At 37.9% G+C, this 11,221-nt stretch overlaps 1 protein-coding gene across 1 annotated transcript in view; it reads left to right on the forward strand.

The window, feature by feature from the left end:
• LOC127657590 (cyclic AMP-responsive element-binding protein 5-like) overlaps positions 1-6,296 on the forward strand; it is a 93,934-nt gene extending 87,638 nt beyond the window's left edge. The window contains exon 11 of the mRNA XM_052146448.1: positions 1,209-6,296. Within this exon, the coding sequence (XP_052002408.1) occupies positions 1,209-1,333 (125 nt within the window). The 3' untranslated portion in view covers positions 1,334-6,296. The remainder of the gene's footprint in view (positions 1-1,208) is intronic.
• The last annotated feature ends 4,925 nt before the right edge of the window (positions 6,297-11,221 follow it).

Raw genomic sequence — 11,221 nt, forward strand, 5'->3', positions numbered from 1 at the left:
TTCAATTGTTCTATTTTCCAGATCTCACATCTGAGATCTCTTTAAATGTTAAAAATTTTAAAATTAGGTTTCACTTTACAATATAATTTCATTTGTTAGCATTAGTTAACTACATTAGTTGATGACATTACATGAACTAACAATGAATAGTAGTTTTACAGCATTTGTTAATCTTGGTTAATGTTAATTTCAACATATAATAATATATATTTTTTTAAATCAAAAGTTGTATATGTTAACATTAGTTATTGCACTGCGAACTAAAAATGAATCATTTTATTTTTGTAAACTAACATAAACAAGGAGGAATAAATACTGTAAATCTATTGTTCATTGTTAGATGATGGTACATAATGCATTAATTATATTATTTTATTATTATAAAATAATAAATAAATGTATATACACTACCGGTCAAAAGTTTTGACACGCTTGACTGAAATGTTTCTCATGGTCTTAAAAATCTTTTGATCTGAAGGTGTATGCTTAAATGTTTGAAATTAGTTTAGTAGAAAAAATATAATTGTGCCATCATATTAATTTATTTAATTATAAAAATAAAATGTATTTACATTTTGAAATTGGATCAAATAATAAAGAAAAGCAGCCAATAAGTGCCCAACATATAGTTGGAACTCCTTCAATACTGTTTTAAAAGCATCCCAGGTTGATACCTCAAGAAGGTGCTTGAGAAAATGTCAAGAGTTCATGTCAGCAAATTCTAGGTAAAGGGCGACTACTTTGAAGATGCTAAAATATAACACAGATTTATTTTGGATTTTGTTTAGTCACAACATAATTCCCATAGTTCCATTTATGTTATTTCATGAGATTTGACTTTACCATTCTTCTAAAATGTGAAAAAAGTTATAATAAAGAATGAGTGTTTCAAAACTTTTGACCGGTTGTGTATATTATATTATATTATATTATATTATATTATATTATATTATATTATGTATAGAGTTTTTGTGCTCAGATTTGCCAAGATACTAAAGTCTTTGATCAAAAGTCAATATGAATTCAAATATTTTTAAGCTTTTAAGCAGAATACAATTCTCATTTGTGTTTAGATAGACAGACAGACAGACAGACAGACAGACAGACAGACAGACAGATAGATAGACAGACAGAGAGATGGATGGATGGATGGATATATGGATGGACAGTCGGCCACATACATTGTGATGTCTCCTCTTGTCCATCAGGTCCAGAGAGCAGTCCGGCAGGAAGTCCCACCCCTGTGACCCAACAGCAAGTCATCCAGCACAATACCATCACCACCTCCAGCACGCCACCCAATCACCGCACAGATATTAACCCCATGCACTAGAGACTCAAACTCTCAGGCCCCAAACTCCCCGATGCGGCACCAAGCTGGACATCCTGACTGCATTCTCTGTGGACAGACACACACCTGTGTGCCTCTGTGGCAGCTTTCTCTTTTGTAAATGTATAATGATTCACATGTTGTTTAGTTCCAAGTGTTCTGTTTGCTTTGTAACCTTTTGAGTTAGCTTCAAAACAGGGAGTCTGCATAATTCATCGAGCACCATCTCACTTGTCATGAACTGATGGGTTGTTGTGGAAACACCAACTCTACATCTGTTACTTGATTAATACTGGAGTACTGTCTTTATAAATGAGCAACATTTGGATTTGGTTTTCCAATGCCAAAAAGATGCTCTTTGTGTCCTTTTGGTTCTGTTAGGGTTTTATATCACTTTCTCTCACATTCCCACTATTTATCTAATTCAAAGGACATGAGGAACGCTAGTGAAGGTCAGTGCTGATGAAGGCAACTCAAGCAATATGAATCTTTTATGAGCTTAGCAATCTGATCTTCACCTGTGTCTTCACCTGCTTGCTTGGACCACAATATAGATCTGATTAAGCTCAACATATTAGCCTTCAGACATTTCAGATGTAAGTTTAAAAGTAACAAATATCTGATTTGAAATATCTGAAATATCTAAAACAAAACAGCTTTGGTACAGATCGTGTAAATGGAATGCATATATCAAGCTGAAACATGTCACTTTAAGCATATGCCCTGCTGAACCTGTGTGATACTTCTGGACATTCCCAGAGAGATCACAGCTGCAGTCGTGTTGTCCTGCTTATGAACACCAGGAAGACATCTCTCTTAGCTTTTATGTTTGAACATTTCCGAAGATACCAGCAGCTGTTTCATTTGAACTTGGTGTAACTATTGGTCGGATTTACCCGTGGTCCTCATCAATTTAGATACCATTTTTACTTGTGGCAGTTCATTTGGGTATCTGTTTAGAATCAGTTAGTGGGTCTGAATATTACGCCACATTATTGTATGGGGTTTTGAGGTCTTCTGCTCAGAGTATGATCAGACAGTATAATTAAGTGCTCATACATGGTGTTTCCATAACCGCCATCCAAAATGCTCCATCACTTTCTCAAATATTGCACCTGAATAGTGCCATGTAAAAATTAAAGCATTTGCTGTACCTGAGGCCGTGGAAAACCTCTACTGGAGCCAAATGCATTGCTGTACAGTATATGCAACTTAAAATTAGCTCTATTTTTTGCTGAAAGTATTGATTTAGAGGCTTACATTTACTCTAACAGTTAGGCCAATGCATATGATAGGATATACGTATCTTAATATGTCCCAGTTTATATTAGAGGCCTATATATCATGGGGCACAGAAAATCTTATGAGAGGTTCTTCATGACTTCATGACTGAAGAGGGTAAATTCTACAGTAAACTATAGGAGTCCCCAAGAAATTCTGTAGAAGCCCATGGACGTTTCTGTAAATGTGCTGTTGTATCGGAGGTGTTAGTTTACATGCAGCAGCTTACAACATGACATTCCAAAGTGAAATCTGTTTGTGCCCTCTGCATACTGTAGTTGTAAGGGATATATGTGCAAGGTCCTGTATCTATGAGCATGGACCGTAAACTGGCCATTGTTGCTTTGAGACATTGTTTGTGAACCCTGATAAGGTTGCATCCTTATCTCTTATTGACTTTTTTTCTTGCTAATTGCAAATGACTTATAACCAAGCTATTTGGTGCTCTTTTCTTTTTTACTTTGCTGTAAAAATGTAGCATTTTACTATATTTGCGCAGGTACTGTTCTAGACTGATCTAGACTTTGCTCTCCAAATGTCACAATGTGTCTTATCTAATCAGATAGGGAGGAATGTCAGCCATTAATAATACCTTGATATCATTGCATTTATTATCAATTCCTATTGAAGGCCTTAATAATTTGTAACATTTTTGTAAAGGAGAAACTATATTTCAGTGAGTTTTTTACTGGTAGACACTGTTTTGTTTGGTGTGTTTTTTTCTTAAAGGAATAGTTCAGCCAAAACTGAAATTTCTCTCATTATTTACTCAAACTTATGCCATCCCAGATGGGTATGACTTTCTTTCTTCTGCAGAAATCAAATTAAGATTTTTAGAAGAATTTCTCAGCTTTTTTGTGTACAATGCAAGTGAATGGGTGCCATAATGTTGAAGCTCCAAAAATCACATAAGTCAGCATAAAAGTAATCCAAGACCAAAGACTTTAATGTTTAAATCCATGTCTTCAGAAGCAATACGATGCTGTAGGTGTGGGTGAGAAACAGATCACTTTCACATTCTTTTTCTTGTGTTTTTGGTGATTCACATTCTTCATGCATACCACCCCAGTACTGGGCAGGAAGAAGAATTTGAAGCCAAAAGGGATTTAAATTTTGATCTGTTTCTCACCCACACCTATCATATCACTCCTGAAGATATGGATTAAAACACTGAGTTCATATGGATTACTTTTATGATGCCTGCTTTTTGGAGCGTCAAAATGTTGGCACCCATTCACTTGCATTGCATATAATAATTAATAATAATAATAATTCCTTAAATTTATATAGCACTTTTAGGCACTCAAAGCACTTTACATAATATAGGTGGAATCTCCTCAACCTCCACCAGTGTGCAGCATCCACCTGGATAATCCGACGGCAGCCATAGTGCACCAGAACGCCTAGCAATTGGTGGAGAGGAGAATAGAGTGCTGTAGCCAATTCAGGAATGGAGATTATTAGGAGGCCATGATAGATAAGGGCCAATAGCGAGAATTTGTCCAGGACATCGGGGTAATACCCTTACTCTGTACGGGAAGTGCCCAGGAATTTGTAATGACCACAGAGAGTCAAGACCTCAGTTTAACGTCTCATCCGAAAGATGGACCAACAGAGCAAATGTGTATTTGTGTTCAGCAGAAGAAAGAAAGTAAAACACATCTGGAATGGCATGAGGGTGAGAAATGATGAGAGAATTTTCATTTTTGGTTGAACTAGCCCTTACATTTGTTTTTTCATTTGGTTTAATTGATTTGATTTGTTTTTCGTTTTGTTTTGTTTTGCTTTGTTGTTTCTTTGTTTTGTTTTGTTCATTTTGTTTTGTTTTTGTGTTAGTGGAGTTTTCCAATCTTCTTAAACCAAGGAGACCTGAGATGTACAGCATTGTCATTTCCCACCAACCCACAGGCAAGCTGGATATGTCTTGGCTTGTGAAAAGTGGAGAGACAAACCAAAATGTTTCCCATCTGCCAAAAAAGGCCTTTCTTCCAGCAGCTAAGCTCAGAACTCTTTTTCATGTTTTTTCACAGTTTGTAGAGGCTTTTCGTCCCTCCAAAATGGAACATATTGATTCCCTTTGCCTTTCCTTGCAGCACTGTGTTTGGAACACAAGCATGCAAAACAACCTCCACATTGAGAGGTAGATCTTGTAGCTGTCTATGCACTTTGACCTCTGTGCATCAGAGGATGAAATAGCCATATAGAAGACTCAGCGATTCCCACCAGCGAGAGCCAGCCACTGTCAATCTATGAAGACTGGAGCAACACAGCTTTGTGTGGACCGACCGGATTGGAGCTTGGAGTAGTCCCCACAATGAAAAACAAGAACGATGCAATTCAAACCCCAGTCTGTAGCCTGATGACTTGGGTTGGGCAGCGTTCAGTAAACTTCTCCTATAGCTTTAAGACTTTACCAGTTAAACTGTCTGACTTGACACTCATTATTCCTTTTAGAGAAGTCCTGTTTTTCACACTGTGAAATGGGTGACATTAAGATGAACTTGAAATGTATATATATATATATTCATTTGGACCAGTTGATAGTTTGGTTGATTCTCAGTTTCTTCTCTCTAAGTATCTCAAACCAACATTCAGTGTTCACATGTAATGTGGTTTTGAATGGGAATCTGAGTGAGAATTTCAATGCTGCAGTTGTGTTTATGGTTTGTCAGCTTGAAATTTAAACTGAGATTGGTGTATGCATGCATGCTTTTCCATTCCCATTGGCGTTAACATCTTAGACCTCACACTCACATGTTTTGCAGTGTTTTTACTCTATATTATGATGTAATAATGGCGGGAGGGGCATGCTTAAAAGCAGTTTTATATGGTTCTCCATGGAGGACTGTAAGGCTGCAATAGAGCTGCAGGGATTCCAGAAGCAGTAAGGACAAACAACAGTCTAAAGTTGTATTATAATTCATCTCCTACGTCTTTTAATTTCAAAGCAAAGTGGCTCATGAGAGTATCTACGCAGGGTTGCTTCATCTCTTACCCAAGCAACAAAACACACACACAAGAACATGCTTAACTGGAAATGTTTTATTTGCTCTGAAAGAGAAACAGACATTAATCTCAACATGTTGATTTGGCATTAGGCGGTTGTTTGGATGAATGTCTTGATGTCTTTTGTAATAGCATTCTTAGAAACTGGAGATTTGTGTGTGAGCGCGAGTTTAAGTGTGCTGTTGTGTGCATAGGTATATTATTTTTTTTTAGGTGGAGGACAGTAAATACACAATAATAGAACTATAAATGTATCATTGCAACAAAACTATAAATATTGTATAAATTATCATTAATTTTTTTTATATTGTTCCTGTAATGCAACCACCTTTCTTTTTGAAAGGAGTATATGTTTGGTACTTGTATGTACATAATGTTTGCATAGCACTTGCAGTCTTCAAATACTCGCCTGTTCATTTCAACATTGCATTGTTTGTTACCCATTATGAATTCATGAATTCACACATGCTTGCATAACTTTGTATATTTTAGATGTTTATTAATTCCTTGAATAGTTTGTGTTTATGCAAATGTACAGATGTGAGATCACAACCGCTATATTACAATAAGAAAAATAAAGCACTTGATCTGTAACAAAGCCTTTACATATAATGATTTTGTCATTTATGCACATACAAACATTTTATTCAGCATGTTTGCCCTTTTTAATAAAAAAGAATGAAAGTAGTATTTGTAGTGCTTTCTGATTTTCCACGTCTTGCATAAAATCATAATGCACAGTGCATTATGAACCAAAATATGTTTAAGTTTAGTTTGTAATAGAATTCCACCAAGGGGAAAAAAAATATTCAAAAACAATAGTGTTTACAGTGATGTACCAGAGCCCTCTGGTGGACAATACTTTCATATGGATGGTTTATGGTCATTTAGCAAGCAGATTTGTGTCCAAAGTGATTTGAAATATATGCCAACTGCTGTGATAATGCCCTGGAATAATTACATTTAGGTTAAATGGTTTTAGCCACAAAAGATCTGTCTGTACAAATTCCACTAATAAGGATTGTATGTGCTGTTAAATTATCATGTTAATAACCTGTTCATGATAGGCCTCAAAACAAGCAAATGTAAACTCTGGAGTAACATTATAATTAATCAAATAGAAAGTCTCTTTGAGTGACTTGTATCAAAGAGATGATAATGAAATGCAAGCAGCGCTAACAGTTCTCATTAGAGCTGTTCCTGTAACATCACCTGCACTTTCAGATAGGACGTGAAGAGTCCCAGAGGCTGGAAGAAAAGAGAATGAATAGTCAGGTAAAACAGTAAAAACACTCAAAAGAGCATCTATGATTGTAAAATTAGTTGTAATGCATGGGTCCATGAGATGGAGGACAGAGGTCCATCGGGGACGAGACATGTTCTCCAAATCTGCTGCAGTTCAACTGTAATGGGTGCCAGCTGGAACGTGATAGCTGCGGTGCATGTAAACATCACTCCCCTGGCCTTAAAAGGCACTCTAGTGACTGATGCTAGCGGATGTAGCCTTTAGCCTCCTCGCAAGGCCATCTCCCATGCCTGCTAATGCCGGTTCGAATCCCGTGGGTTAAGCAGGACTGGTTACACAACAACATCGACAAGAAACTACTAAAATGTAATTCTAATAATTCAGTATCAATCCAACAATAAAAGTAGTGCAATTCACATTCATTGTGATTACTCTGTGCTGTCATCCAGTTAGAGCTGAATTTGACCTCAGAGCTCTCTATACATGATCCATCATTGTTTTGAATGGGTGGGAGACTCTAACCTTTGACAGGAAACAAAGTATAAGGACTTTCTTTGAGACGACATGGGTGATAAAGCAGGACCGTAGCAAATAGGGTGAAAGGTGGGAAAGATTCTAGGGTCCCACAGGTGTATGTGGGCCCACAACAACTCCAGTAGTGTTGATGTAAGAGGCCCAGAGCAATAAACAGTCATCAGGCCTAGAATGCCTAGCTACAGCCCTGATAAAACCATAATTCAACTACTAGAGAGGTCAGAGGTGAAATCAAAAAGTGGGGGCAGGTTCTGGAATGTCCACAAATTGTACAGAGGCCACCGGAGGAGAACAGGCACAAAACCCTGAGGATGGTATTCCACTGGTGGTCCTTTGGGACTTCAAAATCCACCTGGACAAACATCAAGCGGCTCACTTTAAACTCTTCTGAACTAATTTGACCCTCTGAACTCATTTGACATGATGGCACACCCCGGCACCACACAAAGCAGAAAAACAGTTAGATATCATCCTTACCCTTAATTGTTTCTCCAATAATCCTCTTGTTACTCCTCTACATATCTTTGCCCACTTCTTCATCCAGTTCTTTGTTACTCTCCTTTCTTCCTTACCTCCTTCTATCGTAACCTCTGTTCTCTATCCCCTACCTAACCTAACCCATCCCATCTCTTAAATGGTATCTGCATCACTCCCTTCCACTAACCACTTTTATTCACTTGATGTGAATGAAATTACAAATGCTCTTTGCTTAACATTAGCTTCTTGCCTTGATAGTTTCTGTCCTCTTACCTCCAGGCCAGCAAGTTCCACACCTTCTAGCCCCTGGCTGTAGACACCATGACTACCGCACGTAGCTCAGGGCTGCAGAGAGAAAGTAGCATCAAAAGACCCTGCAAACCTGAGCAAGTATCAATCCCTTCTTTTCTCTTTTTCCTCTAGTGTTTCTGCTGCTAAGGTTGACTATTACCAGAAAAAGGTCAGGAATACTTCAGATTCTCTTCTCGATTCTTCTCCACCACTTCTGTGACTGCTAATGACTTTGCCACATTTTTATTGACAAAGTAGCAAGCATCAGCAGCTAGTTCTCTACACCATACCCCCACAACCACTCCCTTCCCACAACCCATCCTCTGTTTTCCTCTTTTTCTCCTCTCTCTGAGACTGAGATCTCCAAAGTGCTTCTTTCTTACTTTACTGTCCTACTAACTGTCCCCTTGACCCTATCCCCTTCCATCTTCTGTGAGCTGCATCTTCATCAATCTTACCTGAGCTCACACACATCATCAACATGTCTCTTACAACTGGAACATTTCCCAAAACATTAAAGCAGGCTTGAGAAACCACACTGCTCAAAAAACCAACACATAACCCCACAGTAGTTGCTAAGTACAGACCGGTCTCTCTACAACCTTTCCTAGCTAAAACTCTTGAGAGGGCTATTTTCAATCAGTTGCCTGCTTATCTTTCACAGAACAATCTGCTCAAAAGACATCAGTCTGGCTTCAAAATGGACACTCAACTTGTCAGTTGCTGAAACCCTGTGACTTGTGAGAGCTAATTTCAAATCATCTGTCCTCCTCCTCCTTGACTTGCTGCTGCTTTTGATACAGTGATGCACCAGATAATCCTGTCTACTCTCTCTGACCTGGGCATCACAGGAACTGCCCTTGGATGGTTTGAGTCATACCTTATAGGCAGATCCATAAAGGTCACCCTGAGAGGAGCAGTGTCCAAGTCACACCAGCTGACCATTGGTGTTTCTCAGGGATCAGTGCTTGGACCCCTCCTCTTCCCAAACTACAATAAATCACTTAGACCTATCACTAAGGCACATGGTTTTCCTACCACTGCTACACAGATGAAATGCAGCAATAACTGTTGTTCCAGCCTGACAACCCCACCATATCAGCTCATATCTCATGCTTCTTGAAGATCTCGGCCTGAATGAAAGAATGGTACTTTCACCTCAACCTTGCCAATACAGAACTCCTCGTGATCCCAGCCAACCTGTCTGTTGACCATACCATATCTATTCATCTGAACCTAGGAGTGGTGAATGACAAGCTTAACTTCACTGCCAACATCTCATCAACCACCCGGTCTTGCAGGTTTGTGCTTTACAGTATCTGGAAAATTAGACCTTTTCTGTCTGAATATGTTATAGAGCTCCTGGTCCAAGCTCCGGTCTTTTCAAGACTGGACTACTGTAATGCCCTGTTGACCGGCCTCTCAGCTAGCCCGATTATGGTCCAGAATGCTGCAGCTCATCAATCAGCCAAAGAGGGCTCATGTCACCCCACTCTTAATTTCACTCCGCTGGCAACCAGTAGCTGCCTGCATCAAATTCAAGGCTTTGAAAGCACCCTCTTACTTTAATTCACTCCTCCATGTCTATGTCCCAACTCGCTCTCTTTGATCAATGAGCGAGTGGCGCCTGGTAGTCCCATTGCAAAAAGCGTCTGCCAAATATAAAATGTAACAGGAACTGGCAAATCAAAGCTGCTACCCTGGAGCTGAGCAAGTTCTATGGTTGAGTTACCACCACCCTCCAAATTCTCAATCATCTGAGAAGTGAAGAGAGTTCACGTTTCACTTAAATAAATAGTTCACCCAAAAATGATTAACAAAACCAAAACTATATTTTTCACTGTATGTATCTTGCCACTGCAGTCTCTAGACACGATCACGATTTAAAGTTTGATTACTCTTCCTAGTACTTGACGCATACACAAAGAGCTAGATGGCACCTGGAAGTAAAATTGAGCTTGAAATCTTGATTTTCATGGAGAATGATGATGTCAAGATTTATATTGAAATAGAAGTTACATTTTGGTTCAACACCTAAACCTGATTGGATGACATCAGAATAGTTTTTCTTAGTTGTTTTTTATACTCTATTTTATCTGCATTTTATCATGCCTGATAATGTACAGTACTATGTCAACTTTGGTTTTATTAAAATGTGCTTTATAAATAAACCTGACATTGACAAAATGTGGATACATGTCTTGAATTTCTTTTATGCATGTATTTTATGCTGCCTTTATGTACTTTTTGCAGCTCCACATTTTTGGTCACCATTCACTTCCATTGTATTGACCTACAGTGCTGAGATATTTTTCTAAAATTATTTGCTTGTGTAAATAAAAGAAAGAAAATCATACACATCTGGGATTGCATGAGAGTGAGTAAATGGTGAGATAATTTTCATTTTTGGGTGAACTATACCTTTAACATTCTGTGCATTATGTTTTTTTTTTTTTTTTTTTTTAAGAAATAAGTGGTGTTGATATAATATATTTAATTCTGTTTTAAATTACAATTCTTTTGACAACATACAATTTGTTATAGGAGACCAACATGTTTGGAATTTGAGAGTGAGTGTTAAATAATTTGAAGCTTACTCCAGGGGGTCAGTGTACTGTTTACATCTCTAACCGGCCATTGAGCCTGAACGATGATCAACTGCACAACGTGTTCTCCCTATTTGGAACTATTCTCTGTGCCAAGGTATGACGGTCATTTTTCAAAGGGATGTGTTTGAACAGAACAGCCACATATCTCAGTAAAACATGTTGCCTCTATTCGGGTGATGAGGGAGGGTGGCCTTGTTCTAGGTTTTTCTCCACCCCATTTATGTGTTAAGAAACTATGTGCCATGACAAAATTGATGAAAGTATGTATTTAAACTGTAAAATTAAGTTTTAAAGAATTTAAATATATAGTAATAGATCATATTTTTGATCAGTTTAATAATGAGATCAACCTGATTGAATCTGTTTGAATATTTACACTGAAAACTCTCTCCATTTGATGTTGTTTTCATTTGTTGGCCAGCAATTCTCTCCTGTTATCAGCTAGAA

The sequence above is a fragment of the Xyrauchen texanus genome, chromosome 17 (genome assembly GCF_025860055.1).
Source record: "Xyrauchen texanus isolate HMW12.3.18 chromosome 17, RBS_HiC_50CHRs, whole genome shotgun sequence".
In the NCBI taxonomy this organism is placed as follows: domain Eukaryota; kingdom Metazoa; phylum Chordata; class Actinopteri; order Cypriniformes; family Catostomidae; genus Xyrauchen; species Xyrauchen texanus.